This window comes from Oryzias latipes, chromosome 18, assembly GCF_002234675.1.
Source record: "Oryzias latipes chromosome 18, ASM223467v1".
NCBI lineage: Eukaryota > Metazoa > Chordata > Actinopteri > Beloniformes > Adrianichthyidae > Oryzias > Oryzias latipes.
In genome coordinates this window covers 17,308,349-17,326,010 of record NC_019876.2, presented here as the reverse complement: position 1 = coordinate 17,326,010, position 17,662 = coordinate 17,308,349, and the positions used below count along the sequence as shown (strand labels likewise).

The 17,662-nt window shown below is 41.6% G+C and overlaps 1 protein-coding gene across 1 annotated transcript in view; it reads left to right on the top strand.

Annotated features, from left to right (window-relative positions):
• Positions 1–17,662, top strand: part of rbpj (recombination signal binding protein for immunoglobulin kappa J region) — a 53,162-nt gene that overhangs the window by 12,208 nt on the left and 23,292 nt on the right. The window contains exon 2 of the mRNA XM_023965818.1: positions 16,612–16,650. Coding sequence (XP_023821586.1) covers positions 16,612–16,650 — 39 coding nt within the window. The remainder of the gene's footprint in view (positions 1–16,611; positions 16,651–17,662) is intronic.

Below are 17,662 nucleotides of genomic sequence, written 5' to 3'. Positions count from 1 at the left end.
TCAAGAGTGACTAGGTCAGTCATTGTTGTGACAGAAGTAGTGACACATTTTTGTCGGCTACGCTGTATTTGTCCGTCTTGTTACATGCTCCTAAACCTTCTTGACATTCCATTTACAACTGAAAGACTTCTTTTTGTCAACCCACATTTTGAAGCTTTAACTGCTTTGACTCTACTGTAAAAAGACTTTCTACAAAGGTTAGGACCGACGATTACTCCACATCTGTAACGTCAGAGACTGATGTTGGACCTAAGACTATTGATGTAGTCTCAGCTGCCCTGGGGCAGACGGACAGAGGCGTTGCTGCCAAGTTCGCCCCTATGGCTTCTCTGACCATCACCGGGACGACCTACTAAACCGCTGAGTTTCTATTGTTCTGATTCACCTCCACTAGGCCTGCACAATATACCCCAAATTTATCGTTATCGCAATATCAAGCTGTGCAATATGCATATCGCAAAAGACAGAGAAAATTGCAATAAATGGTTACCTTAAATGTGCTTAAAACAATCTTAAGGCAGCTTGAAGCATTTAACGAATCAAAGAAATCCCTTTATGCATTTGACCAATCGGATGGACCCCTTCCTGTTGTTGACCAATCAGATGGAGGCCTATTATGTTAGATGTTTGCCTCCTATGTCGACGAGGGTCATTTGGAGAATAAAATTTAAACTGTTGCAATGAAATGGGAATGATCTTTTTGGTTGTTTTGCTCTTTGTTTATATACCGCAAATTATATTGTTATATGAGTTATTATGAGTTTTCCTCATATCGTGCAGCCCTAACTTCCACTTTGTTATAGGACCAGTGACAGTTGACTTATGAAATATATAGTGGTGTGGAAATTCAGGACTGATAGAGGCATCTTATCACTGGGGTCGCATTTCTTCACAGGTGTTTTACAGAAGCTGTCTGCACAGTTGGATACACCTGTGGTCGTGGAAGGAAATAAACACCAAATGAAACAGTCCACAGCTACGTTCTTGCATGTGCTCAGTAAAAGCTTTGAAGTCAGTCATAGGGATCCCCTGTTTCAGATCCATGACCTTCTCCGATTGTGAGGACACACTTAGCCCCACAGTGAGGGCAGCTGTAGTTTGTGGTGGATGAAGACTGCTCACAATACTTCCCCTGGGCTCCTTCTGATTCCAGCAATGAGTCATTCACTCAGAGGAGTTGGGGGAGGAGGTGGGGGCAGAGAGGAAGGAGCAGGACAGAGTGGTTCATGGAGGGTTCAAACCTCCCTTGCGTTGTCTTCTCCCATCTCTTTACAACACAAGTATTATAGCCTCCTGAATAGAAAAGCGGAGCTGCTTTATCAGCCTGTTCCACAACTGTAGACACGCATGATAATATTTAGACTTTTAATGCCTGTTTTATTAAACACAGTTAGTGTGTATATGTGCCTTGGCTTGGGTAGTATTGACAAATTTACAAGATGGCAGTCCTTTTTACGTTTTTACTGTGCTAATTTGGGGTTCACAGTATTTATTTTGCTCCAGGTACTCTGGTTTGTTTTAACTTGATGCTAAATGCTCCGAATGTTGGATTTTCACTTGTTTGCCCAGAATTCTTTGCATGCAACAATCCCTTTTAGTTTGGATAATTATAATTGCACATTTAAATTTAATTCTATCTACACATCCAACATGTGATGCGCATTAAAAAACGCGCTTTTAGTATACGGTGTTCACACTGCACTGTCACTACCTGATACTAGCACATGTACTTGTATTCGGAAGAGGCTTTGTGCAAAATGTCAAAGCGGTGCGAATCTTGCTCCAGGTTTTTTCTTTTCTGAATCTTTTCTATTCTGACAAATGAAAGACTTGGTGTCGTATAGTTCTGACCGGGTACAAACCATACTTTTGAATTTCTCCTTCATGATCCATTTTCAAAGGGTTGTACTTACCCGTCTTGAAAAGGACGCTACCTGTACGTCACTACCACATCCAAGTCCCAGATTGGTCAGAGTTCAACTGGTTTAATTTGAACACGGGTTCAAGGGCTACGTGTTTTTAAAAAAACATGCGTAGTCGCACACTAATGCGAGAGTTTTGAACACGGAAGCCTGAGGTGCACATGTACAGGTGTTTTCACAGTTTTTTCATTGGAAGTAGCTGGTTGAAAGCGTGTTTCAGAGCCCGATGTGAATGTAGTATAAGAACGAGATTCTTTAAGTTAGTGCGACGCGGTGGTAACAAAGTTTCACTTATAAATTCAAAATGAAGTGATTTTGAGAGCTTTACTACTCACAGACTGGTTGGGACATAAAAAAATTAAAGTCGCAGAGATTAGCTGCACATTAAGAGCTAGCTCTACAGTCCTTTATTTTTTGGAAGTCATTTGTGTCTGATTTTTTTTTTTTTTATTGTAGTGTACAATTGCTGAGCGAGTGAGTGTATGCCTCGAAGGTGACTAGGATTCTTCCGGATGGAGAAAGTCTGCCCTGATTGCTCCATATTCAGCGTTAATGCTGGAGAGTGCGGAGAGAAGAAGAGGTGGAGGGCAAAAAGAAAAGGAAAGACGGAGAAAAACAAGCTTTTTTTGGCTTCTCTCCCTCTGTCATTAAGCTCTCCCATGTCAAAAGACAGATGGAGCTGCTGTTGCTGGTGTATGTGTGCATGCAAGCTTTTTCAAGTGCAGACTAAAGTGACCCACCCCACCACACATTCGCACACACACGCAAACACACACCCAAATGCAAACCCACACATGCTGCTTTTCATTCTGCCCTCAGCAGGGTGTCTCGGGGCAGCTCCCAGACCGCTGCCATCTGCAGTCCCTCAGCCTTGAGGGTCAGGCAGATCATCAGGCGGATCGGAGCTTTCTCCGTTCCGCCTTGTGTCTGCTCGTGCAACATGAAGCTAGCCCATTTCCGCTCGGATCACACACCTCTTTTCCTTTTTGGTGTCCCCACACACACCCCTCTAGGAACTAGTTCACTTTTTGTTAACAAGCTTTGCTTCTATTAACAGTTTAAAGTCCCACTCTGATCATCTTTTGATCTATTGTCAAAGCATTCCCAGTGGTCTTCTAAAGGGGTTAAAAATGACAGCCATAGCTGCCAGTACTATGTCATGCAGAGATCTGACATGTTTTTTTTTTTTTTTTTTTTTTTACCATTTCAATAAAGTTTTGTGTATTTATGTACCTTCAACATATCCGCCTGGGCTTCTCCATGCAAGAAAACATTTCTCTCCATCGTGTTTGATGGCACTCAAGATGGCACTGTGGGCAAGACAACGCTGGAGACAGAGTAACGCAGCTTCATCTGAGCCAAGATATAACCAATTAGATTAAATAAAGGCTGCGAGGAAATTCACGCCCTCCGCCTCTGATAAGGTGCGCGTTTTGGAGGAGCTACTGTCAAAAGTTTTTAACTTCATCACTACAGAGGAGCATTGACTGTAAAGCTGTATGTCTTATTTACAGTAAATGCATGGAAGACATGAATGATGTTAGCAGAACAGTTTCATGTATTTTGAAGAGCTTCCGTCTTTCTCTTTCAGTTTGACAACTTGCTGTCCTGCATTAGTCCGAGGCGGTAAAATAAGAATAAAATTAGAGGACCTTTTTATTATTGTTTCGATACAAATAAGAAAAATACGAAGTTAAGACTCTCCTCGTTCTTGGTTTTAGATCACATCATCAACACATCATGGGCCAAAGCTGAGTTCCTGATTGGTTGAAACAAATCTTTCGCCAAAACTCAGATCTTTGAATTTGCATGGCTGAATATTCGCCGTGCCTCCCAAAATGTGCAGACACTCAAATCACACCGCAGGACCTCTGATTGCATCTCTTTTTTCACTTAAACATTGAAACTGGCTGCCTTTGCCACGCCAATCCCCTTTGGTGTGAAAGGTTTGCTATCTTCGTTGTTTGGTGAAGTCTATAGCTTTAGGTAAAGTAAGAAAACCTTTTTTATCATAATGTGTAAATGGTCTAGACTTATACAGCACTTTACTACCTTCTTAGAAGCCCCAAAGTGCTTTTTAGTCCCTGTCACCCATGTGCACACACATTCACACACCGATGAATGTGTTATCTGTATTTATCGTCCCTTGTAAAGAATTTTAATACATTTCTTTTGTGGGATTTTCTAACTGTTAAGTTTTGACATTTGTAGTCAGGCTGCCCTTGTCACTCCTCCCTGTTGGCAGGAGAGCTGGCACACTGCAGCCTCGGATACGAACCTTAGATGCTGCCTGAAAGACTTTTGGACAATATTCCTACACACTTCATCGTCTTCGCCTCTAACAGTCATTAAAACACAAGCCATGCTGACTGCCTCATCTGCAATCCTTTTTTTTATCTGTAATAAATATCTAATTAAAAGCTGTGTTTGGATCTGTGTGTGATGGACCACACACAGCAAAGTTTTGAGCTGTACGGGGTGAAGAAAAAAAAAAACGAGAAGGGAGCTGATGTAAAGCTGCATGTTGGGGCTCTGACATCAGTATGCAGGTATTTTTCAATAGGCAGCCTGGATTAGTGCTGGCAGCGGGCTTGCATTTCAGAATTTCATTGACACGCACATTCGCTGGCTTGGTGAGACTTGTTACTTCCACCCATTTGTTTTTGTCTGTGTTTGGAACAGTGAAATATAAAAAAGGGAAGACGATGCCTGAGCCTCAGCCTGCATTCGTCTTTCACCCTGGGCCCCGTTCTGCTTGCACTCCCAAAAGTCTCTAGTGTATCACTTGTTTGGGAGTTTATCATTTTGAGTGAAGTCGTGTAGGAAAACCCCGTCCTCCAATCTGTGATTTTAAAAAAATAATCGTTTTTTTTCCCTGCTAATTCTCCACAAGTTTCTTACTTTCATTAAAACAGACTTCAAATGGTTGGTGTCAGAGTAATTGCTCGCGGCGATGAAGTTCAGCGGGAGCTGCGAGGGAAGACTGCTGCTGATAATGAAGCGGACGGCCAGTCAGTGAAGCCGTGATATCCGTTATCAGCCCCGAGGCGGGGGAACCAGACACTCTTTTTATGACCATAATCCCACACCACGATCCCCATCTTTCCTTCACAAGTCTTATTGTGTGCACTGTCCTAAAGCTCGCTGTGAAGATATTAATGAGAATCCACACAAGCTGCACATTTGGTTTCATGGTCACAGCAGACAATTTATCGACTGTGGTTTCAGATTTTTAGATTCTGTTTTTTTTTTGGGGTGGGGAGGGGGGGTTAGTTTAGTTTTTATGAACTAGCAACGAAATTAAGCGCACAGATCAACTTTTATTTACTACAACATTTTATTTTCATTGATGAATAAAACGATGACCCTTTTTCCCCACGTAGATTATAACAAAGTCCTTTTGTGACCCAACAATTAAATGTTTTGAAAGCTGTAAGACAGAAATACTGTTGTTTTATAGAGAAAAGGGCCGAAAGCCCATCAAAATTAGTTTTTACTCTTAAAAACTCTTGTATTTTTTAAAGTCTTTTTAAGAAGAATCATGGATCCCAACATGTAGGTCAGTTCAGATTGGGATCAGCCAGTTTTCATGTGGAACTCCTGTCATTTTCACTCTGGGCTCAAAGGCCGTGAACGTTGTCAGAACACAGAGTGGTCAACACCTTTTTATTACTGCAGCTGGCAGGTCCTTCTGTGTTAAGACCGATGAGTGTCAGCCTTTGAGTCTTTATGCTCTGTGGCAGTGAGTGCACTGGAGACGTCAGGGGGGGGGGCACCACATCACACGCTGCTTTCTCCCTAAAGAGTAAAGTAATACAGCTATCCAGTCAAAGTAACTAAATAGTGTTTGAAAGTAGTCGTACAGTAAAGCTCTTATATGATATGTCTGTGTTATGTGTTTGTGTGACTGAATGTAAAATTTATTGAAATTGGAAACTTTCTCAACGAAAATTCATACACAAAACGGGAAAAAATGGATTTAAGGTAGAAAGATTATTTTTTTAAAAGGCTAATCTGGATTTTCTTAAGAATTGAAACGTCTTACTTTAATTTAAAAAACTACGCCAAGATGACTGTTGGAATCATCTTGGATGAATGGGACTCTTCACAAATATTGGTTTTAGATCAGAAATGTATAGCACTGCTTGACAAATCAATCATATGGGTTGATGATTTCGTAAATGACTTGGTTCTAACTGTTGGTTAGTAATTCAAACAAGTCAAAGTGATGCTTAATGCAAGTAATCATAACCTACTTTTTTCCTCCCTGACTTTTGTGTTTAGTGTTTTTGTGATGCAGTTTACTTTAGTACTTGTGTTATATTTATAAACGCAAGATGTTTGGCATCTTATAATCTAAATTTGAAAAGAAGAACCGGTAGAAAGTGTTGCGTTTGAATATATAGTCAGGCTGCCGCATTCTCGCCTATGGGGCCCTCCATAACTGTATGTTAGAGGGCCCCAGAGGCTGCGCCCTAACCTTTGACCTGACTATGAATCAGGATGTCTCATGTCTATGGGTTGATTTAAACCAATGGGAAGAACAAGCTCTGCAAAAGCCCGTAACGCTGCAATATTTTATGATGCTTGTCCTAATAACGGACAATTTCTTTTTCAATATTTTTAGTTTCGGATGAAACTATTGGCTCTTACTGGCACTTTAGTGTCATTTTCTGCAGTATCTCTTAAAAATAGTTGTGTTTTTGGTGTGGCTGGGTTTATTTAATTTCATCTGCTTTGGTCAACTACTAAGAGACAGAAAAACATTTTTTTTAAAAAGGGGAGGAAAACTTGTTGGCACCCTTTTAAAACTGCGTTTTGCAACGACTACTAGGTCCTGGCAATATACAACTCGCACATGAAGCTTTTTTGTATGTATAAAAGTTGGCTTATGTGTTGTGTGCCTTTGTTTGCGTAACACCAAGCATAAATAGGAGGAAGAGGAGCCACGAATTGTCTAAAGGTTTCAGCAAAATATAGAAAACATAAAGACTGTTGTTGAGCATTTTGAAGCCTGTTTGTCCGCTTTGCATTATCTAATTAGGAGGTTTATTAACCATGGAGAGCCCCTCCAGAGTATGCTACCAACTATCATCTATTTACTAATTGGAACTAAGGAAAAAGTCTCAGCTATTTTCTATTTATCCAATCCAAAGAAAGGACATATTTATATCATAATCATTTGTAGTTGAAACTATTTCTAAGAAAGCGTTGGGTTTTCTCAAGACTATTTTAGATTAGATTAGTTAATGCATACTTCGAAGGCCATTAAGCCGCTTATACCATGGTCACTTAAAAAATAAATAAATATCAACCAGTTTTTAGTCCTTAATTCTTGTTTTTTTTTCCAGATTTGGATTGCTTTTTCAAAAAAGTAAACTATTTGATCCGTGGTGCGCCACCTTGTCATGGTAACGTGACAAGGCGCCGAATCACCGCTGCAGTCAAGATTCGTTGATATAAAGTGATATATATATATATGCTGATCATCCCAATGGATTTTGAATAAAGCAACAGTTCAGAGAGAAAGTTCACTTCTTACCGCTTGTTTTTGTCCAGATTATGAAGCTAAAGGTTGTTTTAAAGAAGCCGGCGCAGTGATACAGAAGATTTAAGATAGGTAACAGGAACTTCTTTTTGGGGCATAAGGTTATCACTGTGCCTTATCACTTTTTAATGCACACCCAGCAGCCAATCAGAATTGAGTATTCACCCGGACCATGGTATAAGTTAAATAAAAATAAAAATGAAAAAGCACACCAAAACAACAATACCTGTTAGGAGAACCAAAAACGACTGAAACGACAACAGAAACACCAAATGAAAAGCATTGTGTAGATACATAGTGTGTCACTGTAGTACTGTGTTGTATAGTTTGATGTGGGGAGGAATTTAGACGTACAAATACATTTGTGCACAATTGAGTGATTTGAAATTACTGTGAGTTTGTTTTAAGAACTTTGTAAAAGTACACCTCTGCAGTCATCTAGGTTTGAGCAGTATATCCTTGATGTTATGTAACAGGACACTAGTGCTGTCAATTCTATTTTTCTTAACAGACTTGTGCATTTTGTGAAGGTCAAGTCACAAATCAGCAGCAAATGCACTGGGCACTACTTAACTTTGATTACATTCCTCACAGGATCTCTTAACTTCTAATTGAACCGAATGATTTTCTACTGGTGTCTACATAACATTTCAGAAGAGCTTGTAGGATATTTGCCTATAGACACAACTTATAAGTTTCTGTTTTTCTACAAAAATGTCAACTTGACCTCCAGCAATTTTCATAATGATAGCAGGAAGATTGACTCTAAAATCTTAGTATTTATAAATTTATTGCCATTTCCTCCTAACATAAAGAGGGATGGCTTAATTCAGAAATGCACTACATAGATGTCTAAAGTTGTTTACCTTATTATTTAATGATAACCTGGCATTGCCCTTTGTTTTTGTACATTGGTTGCACAGCTACAGTTGACTTTCTTGTGCTTTAAAAAGAATTATGAGTTTTATAGAATTCTTATTCTTCTGGATTTATCTATCAATTCATGGCTGTATAAAAATGATCATAATTAACAAACCCATAACTTTCAGATAAATAGATATTCAGTACAATCATGAAATGAGTGCAGTGTACATTATTTTTATCTGTAAGCTTTGATGTGTGTTTGTTCCTGAACTGTGTTGACCGTCACCCACAACCATGGCATGTGTTAGCGCAGTCATGCAAAGCAACTGTTTTCCTTCTCTTCGTCATATATGAATCTGACAAATCAAAGATTGATGCCGGAACCCCGGAAGCACAGCCTGCTGGTGACATTTTCGCCCCATTACCAATGTTTTTCTTTTACAGTAATGTGCCTGAGAACTGTGACTCATTTAAGCAGACACATGAATGATATATTCTGGTTTATTGCAAGGGAGTTCATTGCTAAGTGATGAAAAAAGTCTCTGAACACCTGGCTCTGAACACCTCGCTATTTTTCTTAAGCGACGCCCCCATCATGTTTCAGTCGCAGGTGTCATAGCAACTGTATTTTTCAAACCATCGGAAGCAACAGATTAATGGGACACATTAACTAAACCGTAAGAATGATGTAATACACTACCCAAAGTGCCTAGACGGGCCAAGAGGCAGGCGATTGGTTAGAGGAGTTGATGGGAAGTTTTCAAGCAAATTGTATTGTTTTTTTTAAACTTTTTTTTTCAAATCTGCAATAGGCAGCTTTAGCAGAGAGCAACATAACAGTCACGATATCTCAACATTGTTCAGTTTTAACACAAACCAGTACACTCACTTTTTCAGCTCATTATGTTGAAGCACAGTATGTACCACTCCACCAGATGCCTGACTATTGTACCCATAATGCTCTAACAATCCATCAAGCGGTGCAGCGTCATAGTTTACCAAAGTCGTCGGAAACATTTTGACAGCACTGTTGATTATTGAGAAAAATGAAAGGATTTGAAGTACACCTTCTGGGTAAACAAATTAGACCCTGAAAGACAATCAAAGAAACAGAAACTTTTCTCCAATAAGACTTTAAGTTTAAAGACTTAAAGCTTTTAACACTTTACAAACTCCTAGAAAGATCCATACAAACGGGAAAAAAAACACAGAAGCTGACGTTTTGTTTTTTTATCGCAGAGATGATCGGTTGTGTTTTATTGCAACTCTTAGGTGGCTAGAGAGAAGCTGGTGCTCCTGTGCTCCTTATCACCTCCTTTTATCTTGCCCCAAGCTCCATCTTGATCTAATCTGAGTATTTGTGAAGCAATAGAGAGAAAAAACCCTACTCATGCTTCAAGTTTAATCTGGATGAGGTTGAGATCTTTGAAGAAAGTGAAAAATGGCGGCTTTACTTTGATCCCCAGAGCACAAAGCAGACTGCACTCATTCTTGAAAAGCACCGAGGTGGTTAGTTAAGGCAGAAACAGTCTCTACAGACGCTGATGTTAAAGGCCCACACCAAGATAATTGATGTTTTTGGTTTTCTTCAATTCAAGGTTTTATTGCCGTTTGGACATACCGTACATCGGAGTTTTTCTTTGGCATCTCTCAGGTTAGGGTGAATATAGAAAAGGACAAAATTTAAGAAGAAATAAAATTAAATAAAACTAGACAACAAGAGTACAAAGTATAAAATATAAATATGAATAAATAAATATGAATATTGCAGTGTCCCAACCTTTCAGAAAAATTATTGCACATGTGGAGGGAAATGTTTATTGCACTTAATGTCCTAGCTGGATGGCATGTCGCATGATTCAGTCCAGTCTTCCCTCTCTGATGTCCTGTGCCAGCATTCTGATTGCTGCTGGGAAGAAGCTGTTGTGGAAGCGTGTGGTGTGTGCATGGATGCTTTCAGTCCTGCGACTTCTGAGGTTGTGGCCTGAGTCCACACACTGGATCAATGCGTGGGCGGGGTGGTGTCTGTCTGATGATCTTTGTCACTCTCCTCCTGCTGCGCTGTTTACAGATGGACTCAATGGATGGCAGGTTGATGATTTTTCCTGGTGTGTTGATGAGCCTTTGCAGCATCTTTCTCTCTTTTGTGGTGGTGTTACCAAACCAGGATGTTAGTCCGCTGGTGAGGATGCTTTCCAGATGCCCCCTGTAGGCTTGGGTGAGGGTCCTGTGTTTTAGTCCGGCCTTCTTCAGCAGCCTGATGAAGTACAGCGTCTGCTGGGCTTTCTTCACTGTGGCAACAGTGTTCCTTTCCCAGCTGAGGCTGTTAGTGATCTGCAGACCCAGGAACCGGTGGCAGTCGGCCGGCTCCACCACAGTCCCGTTGATGATGAGCGGCTGATGTGGCGGTGCTTTCCTTCTGTAGTCCACGATTATTTATTTTGTTTTTTTCCACGTTGAGAACAAGGGCGTTGTCCTCGCCGTAGATGGTGATCTCTGCACCAGGTCTCTGTATGCAGACTCGTCCCCTCCTCTGATGAGGCCAAGGACGGTTGTGTCGTCTGTATACGTAACTTAATGATGATGGTGTTGGAGAGGTGCAGTCGTGGTTGTAGAGTGAGAACAGCTTTGGACTGAGGCAGCACCCCTGTGGTGTTCCGGTGCTGACTGTCAGCTCAGCTGAGAGCTTCTTTCCCATCTTCACCACCTGTGGTCTGTCAGTGAGAAATTCCAGTATCCAGTTTCTGGTGGGTGTTGGTATTCCCAGTTCTGCGAGTTTTGCAGTCAGCTTCAGGGGCCTGATGGTGTTGAAGGCAGAGCTGTAGTCCAGGAACAGTAAAAGGGCGTATGTGTTCTTGGTGTCCAGATGTTGCAGGGTGGAGTGAAGTGCCAGGGCCACCGCGTCTTCTGCTGATCTGTTGGGGCGGCAGGCGAACTGGTGGGGGTTTACTGATTCGTCGACCAGGGAGTTGTGTGACAGAACCAGCTTTTATTGCTGCAGGAGTGAGAGCCACGGGTCTCAGGTCATTCATTGTTGTGACGTGTGTTTTTTTTGGGGACCGGCACGATCACGGAGGACTTGAAGATTCGGGGCACCGTTTCCTGCGTTTCCTCCGCGCAGGCTTTCAGAAGCCTTGGTGAAACGTGGTCCGGTCCCATCGCCTTGTGCGGGCTCACCTGTTTCAGGGCCTTGAGGACCTTTGTGTGAGACACCTGCAGTACAGCCTCTTCTGGGGCTCAGGAGGACTTTAGGGCAGCCTCTTTGTTGTTCTGGTTGAATCTTGCGTAGAAGCTGTTAAGGCTGTCTGGCGGGATGTTACTCTGGAACTCTGATCTGCTGGTGTTTGTACTGTAGTCGGTGATTGTTTTGATCCCCTGCCACAGGACTCTTGTGTTGGTGACCCTGTGGCAGCTCTCAATTTTCTGGCTGTAGCTTCTTTTGGCAGCCTTGATGGACTTCTGGAGGTCATAGCGAGCATGTTTGTACGCTTTGCTGTCTCCTGATTTGAAGGCTGCACGCCGTTTGTTGATTGTTTTTTTTTTTTTTGCATACATCTGTGGTGAACCGGGGTTTTTGGTTAGGGAAGATGCAGCTGGTCCGAGCTGGAATGCAAATGGAGGTGCACCAGTCTATGTTGCTGCTGACTGTGTCCGAGTATTCATCAATGTTTGGTGAAGCTGCTTTGAAAATGCTCATGTCTGTGGCCTCTAAGCAGCCTTAACATGTTCTTGTGGCTTTTTTCTGATTATGGAGGACGCAATTGCATTTTGAAGTATTTCTAGCTCCAATGTGGCTTGCTGTTTTTGTTGCACCTGCAATGTTAGGTTGGGGGTCTGAGGGCCTGTGAGCTAGTGGAAGAACATGTGAACAGTGAGTTCTCAGCAATAGGAAAGGAAGAGGGGGTGGAGTTACTCTGCACCAACAGTTCCATCCTCAACCCAGTGGATGTCTGGGTTCATGAGATCATTCAGAGGCTTTCCCTGTACGGCGATGTTCACCATCAGGAGCTGCGTCTGAATGACAGACGCTTTCATTGGTATTTGAGTCTCTCTTTGACCCACTTTGACGGTTTTGTCCCACATTACTCTGAGGATGGGTAAAATAAGAATAAAAATGAGAGAATTATTTTATTGAACGATCAGATTCTCCTTATTGTTGTTTTTGGACTCCACCTGCCGATTGCATCATCAACGAGTCACGGCCCGGACCCCGTAGTGGCTGACGCAACACAAATTCTTAGACAAAGGTCAGATGTTTGAAATCTGGAAACAACGCGCCATGATACGTAAAACGGGCGCCTGCTAGACTGCTTCGCCCGATGCTCAAATCGTCCCACAGGACCTCTGCTCGCTTCTGTACGTTGACTATCATTAAGACCTGACGCCTCTGGCGTGGGAATCGTGGCTATGGAGATCATCAAGATGTATTGTAGCAACGCTGAGACAGGCCTTTCTGTTCTGTTTGCTCAGCAGATTTTGGTTGCTTGTGAGTCTGTTCATTGGCTCTTTCTGTGGTTCTGAAGTCTGCCAGGGGAACACGATTTGCACTTTTACCCTGATCACCATTATATTTTGTTTACTTAAAGTAGTTTTTTTTGTCATTTTTATATTAGACTGATAATATGCAACATAAAAAAATCCAGGCAGGAGGACATTCTTACACTTTTACACACTGCTACACACATGGCTTCAGGCTAACTTTTAGTACATTGAGTTAGGTGGAGCTTTGAGCTTTTAGTTTATTATACGTTTTATAATTAACTTGTGAAAAACATTTTTTTTTTGCTGCAAAGCTTCTTCTTTCTTTAACTTTACTTAAATATGAATTAGTATGATATAAATAGAAGATATAGAAACAGGTTGGTAACTGCTTGCTGTCGAATGAAGTCCAGTCCAGCAGTTTTGAATCGGTTTAGGTTGAACGGCTGGAGCCTGAACACCGACTTAACTCCGTGTCTCCTGTGGTCGATTCTAGCCGACACTCCGCAAGTGCAGCAGTCAGCACGCTTCATCTGGCTTCTCTGCAACACTACCTGTTGTGGCTTCCTGCCCCCAGCCCCCCACCCCCTTGGTGTCGGTGTCTGAAGTAACAGATACGACACTGACTTTATGGATGTGAGCAGAAATGCGGACAGTGGTTTTTCACAGAATCTGCAAGCCAAAACTCCTGAACAGGTGGCAACCTTGATTTCCCTGCTTCTCTGCACTGCTTCAAACTAAAACATAGCTCGTTGTTCGCAACACGGTCATGGAAAAACGCACTCGACTTCGAAACAGCTGCAACAAAACACTGGCTTCAGGGCGGATTCATGCATTCAACAAATGCATGTTTAAACCTGCAGATTTAAGTGTTAAATGTCTAAAAATACATAAAAATGAAAGAACCAAAAGTACATTTAGTTAATGGTTTTTCCTCTCTCCTTGAACCTGCTATCAAATGTCCTCTTAAATACATTCTGTTTATTTCCCAGCATCCCCCCCGCTGCCTTTCACCTTAAATACCCTTTGACCTCATTTTGCCTTTTCCCTGCAGCACCTCTTCCTCCATTACTTGCAGTTTTTGAGTTGAGGTTTGCAAGTGAGAAAGGGAAGGGAGAGGCTTTTGTTGAATCCATTAGCTCGCTGAGGCTTCAGTGCTGCACTGTGGGAACCTTATTGATCGCTTCTTCATAATGATTCCACCTTCAGTCCCTTTTTCAGACTCCAGCACAAATTACCTTACAGTTTTTCTCTACTCACAGCTTCTACATTTGCTTCCATGATTTGCTGTTTGCACCTTTCAGCTCACCATTACATCGTTTTATACGAACCACATTATACAACATTCAAGTTGAACAAAAGGAAAAAAAGGTTTTGGATTAAGTTTAAGATACGACTCCACACAGTTACTCTCAATTCATCTTTCAGGTTTTCTTTCTAAACCAATTTAGTGAAGTTATGAAAATAAATAATTTTATTTATGACATTGATTGAAATGGCTTTTTTCCAGAGCGATACTGGTTTATAGTAGTGAAGAAGGGAGACAGACAACCGATATTTGGAGCCCATATTTATCTGCAGTAAAAATGAACAGGAATGAACAGGAATCCGACTTTAAAACTGTTTTTAACTGTTTCTCTTCCACCACTTATGCGATCAGCGGGAATCGGATCAAAATCGGTCTCAGAGAAAAGCAGCTTTTCACAACGGCTTTGCGCAGAAATGTAACGCATTACTAATCTAGCATTGTGCCGATACGCAACACATTAATAACAAAGTTGTGTCAATGTGCGTGCAACACATTATTTATGTAAAGTTGTGCCAGTACGCAACACATTACTAAAGCAAAGTTGTACTGCTATGCAAGACATTACCCACATAAAATTGTGCTGATACACAACACATTAATAACGTAAAGTTGTGCCGATTTTGCACCACGTTGCTTATAAAGTGTTGCATAATGCTGCCGCTTTTCTCTGTGACAGAATCAGCCGATTGACGTTGATCGTGTGAACACGGCGCTACTGGAAAGTGTTGCACAGCAGGTCAAAGCTGCGTTTTTCCGCTTTAGAATCCGCTGGAATTACATTAATTGCAATAACAGAGTTACGGTAGTCTCAAGAATGTCACACTGGAGCTACAGCGTAAGTGTTAAAGGGTCGGGTCATCGATTAAATCAATCAGATTACCTTTTTCTTAGTCAACTCGTGTTTCTTTGGAAATGATTGTTTTTTCGAGATTGTTTTTGCTTTTATCTGTACCACCTGTTTTTGATGAAATATCGATTTTTCTGTAACTTGAAGATCTTTTTAGTTCCTAAAGGGCAGAAAAATTCTTAAGAAAGTATAATACATTAACTAATGGCAGGAAAAAAACCATGTGCCAAGAATGAAGCTCTTCCAAAAGCATTTTGCTGGAAGTGTATGTTTCTGCATGGACCTGAATGTGAGCTGTAATTTAACCACATCAGACAGAAAATGCAGTCATTTACGGTTCATTGGGAATGCGCTGCATGATCCACGCCAAACTGAAACCAAAGCAGGCAGAAGAAAGGAAACCCTCAAAAGTTGCAATCGGTTCTTTCTGTTTCTAATAAGTAGAAAACGTATTGTTACGGACCGGACCGCCTCACTTTCAGGCACCTCCTGATGTTTTTCTCCCTGGATTTAATTAAAGAAAAAGCAATTTGAGAAATGAATTTAAAAAGGATTAAAAGCAGATTAGGATTCTTTTAAGTGTAGTGGTTGTGTATTTGCCGAGGTGTTGCATTTGTGCGATTATACAAGAAGAACTCAACCGCATCTCATGAAGCTCGGTTAAGTGGTGGAGCCCTGATACAAGAAGAAGAAGTGTGGCAGTTTGTGTTTTGCTGCTCACCACCGAGTCTGCAGATTCTTGCGTCTTCACCTTGATTTGGAAAAAAAACAAAGAAAACCTTTAGGTGCTGCAAAGGTCACAACCCTTCTCTGTTCATGTGGTGGCAGTCATGGTTTCCTTTAGCGATTCAGATCAAAACTGTAAGATCAAAATTGATGTAAAACTGTTCTTGAAGTCGCACTTTATTTGCACTTCTAGAGCTTTTTAGTTTTAGGGTTGTTGTTTTTTTTTCTCAGATTAGTGTCGGTGACTGCAGACATGTTGAGCTGTTTCCTGTCTGATCTGGATGAGTTTGTGGTTGAAACACAAACTCCAGGTTCAGTGCTGTGAAACACAAGTTCAAATGTTAACATCTTTCCACATTTTGGTTTGATCTAAAGCGTGTCCTCTCTTAGTGGTTTGGAAAATGGTAGATAAACTGTAGTGTTTTCTTTTATAGTATTAGAAAAACTCTATTTGTTCAATTGAAAGTACTGCTCAAGTTTGCAGTAACACGAAATCGGAATCTTTGGTAGTTCTCTGACCTTTTTATAAGCTTGCGTCACATGGGCTAATAATACATCTATAAACTCTGATAACAGATAACAGATAAGAAACTGTTTGTATTCCCTTAGCAACCTTTGACGTGGAATTTCTACACATCCACACCTCATAGTTGTGCGTCTTGTGTGAAATTGCCGTTCGGGAATTAGGCTTCCATTGAAAACGAGAAACCTAATTTAGTTGCAAGGCAATAGCCTTGACAGAAGCTAGTTTTGAGTAAGTTTGAGTTCGTAGATCTGTGGCGGCACGGCGCCACCTCACTGTGACCTCAATGTGTAAAGGCCAGAGTGCAAGCGTTCCCACCCACCGTCACCCTGCAGGAGCTTGTGATTGGTAACCGACCCACTCATAATTTCTTCTCACTTTGTGTCTCTGCAGGAAGTTCGGGGAGCGCCCTCAGCCACAGCGCCTAACAAGGTGTGTACCCACTCACGCTCCTCGAAAGGCCTATTGTTCTGTCGCAGTGCTTTTGGTTTGTTTGCGAGTAGACGGGACGCCCTGGAAACTTAAACCGAAGCTTCAACCCCATGATCCTATCCTGACCTCAGAGTTCACAGTTACAGTGGTATTTTCTGTGGTATCGTTTGCAAGTGCTAAGCTAACACAAGTACATAATGCAGAAACTTAAAAGCTAAGAAATGGAAAAGGAGTCTTAAGCCTTACAGCAGGGGTCGGCAACCTGAACCTCTCAAAGAGCCATTTTGATCAGTTTCCCACTGAGATGAAAGCACAGGGAGCCACAACAGTGTTTTTGCCGATATATCGCGATAGCTCATTTGGCAATACTTGTATTGATTCAAAATGTTGTCAAGATCTTCTTCCACTTTCGGCTTCTCCCATCAGGGGTCGCCACAGCGAACAAGTCGCATGGTAAATTTGGCAATGTTTTACGCCGGATGCCCTTCCTGACGCAACCTTCTCAAACCGGGCTTGGGACCGGCACAGAGGTAGAGAAGGGAACAGGGAGCAGCCTGGAGTCGAACCCTGGTTTCACGGACGGAAGGCGCCGCAAACCAGCACGAGCTAAATTATTTATTTTAATTAATTTTATTCTTTATGAGTGTGATGTTTCCTTTGATCTTTTGTCCATTTTCCACAACCTTGAACAGACTTTTCCATCTGTCAAAACAAATTCACTTTGATGCAGACTCCTTTCTATTTGTTTTTCTCTTTAAATCCAGTAAACCCAATAAATTACATTAATTTTATGGATGAGAACTATTTTTTATGAGGAAGCAGCTGTTAGTTTGTTGCGCGTCTGGAATCATAATCGGTGACCCCCCCCGTCTCTCTACCTGTTCGTTGTTTTCCCCCACGTGCAACCTTCCCTCCAGCGTGTTCTACACAGACAGCGCAACATACGGCAATTCACGGCAATTCACATCACCCAGTGGGGGTCCTTGGGCAAGACCCTTAACGCTACTGCCTC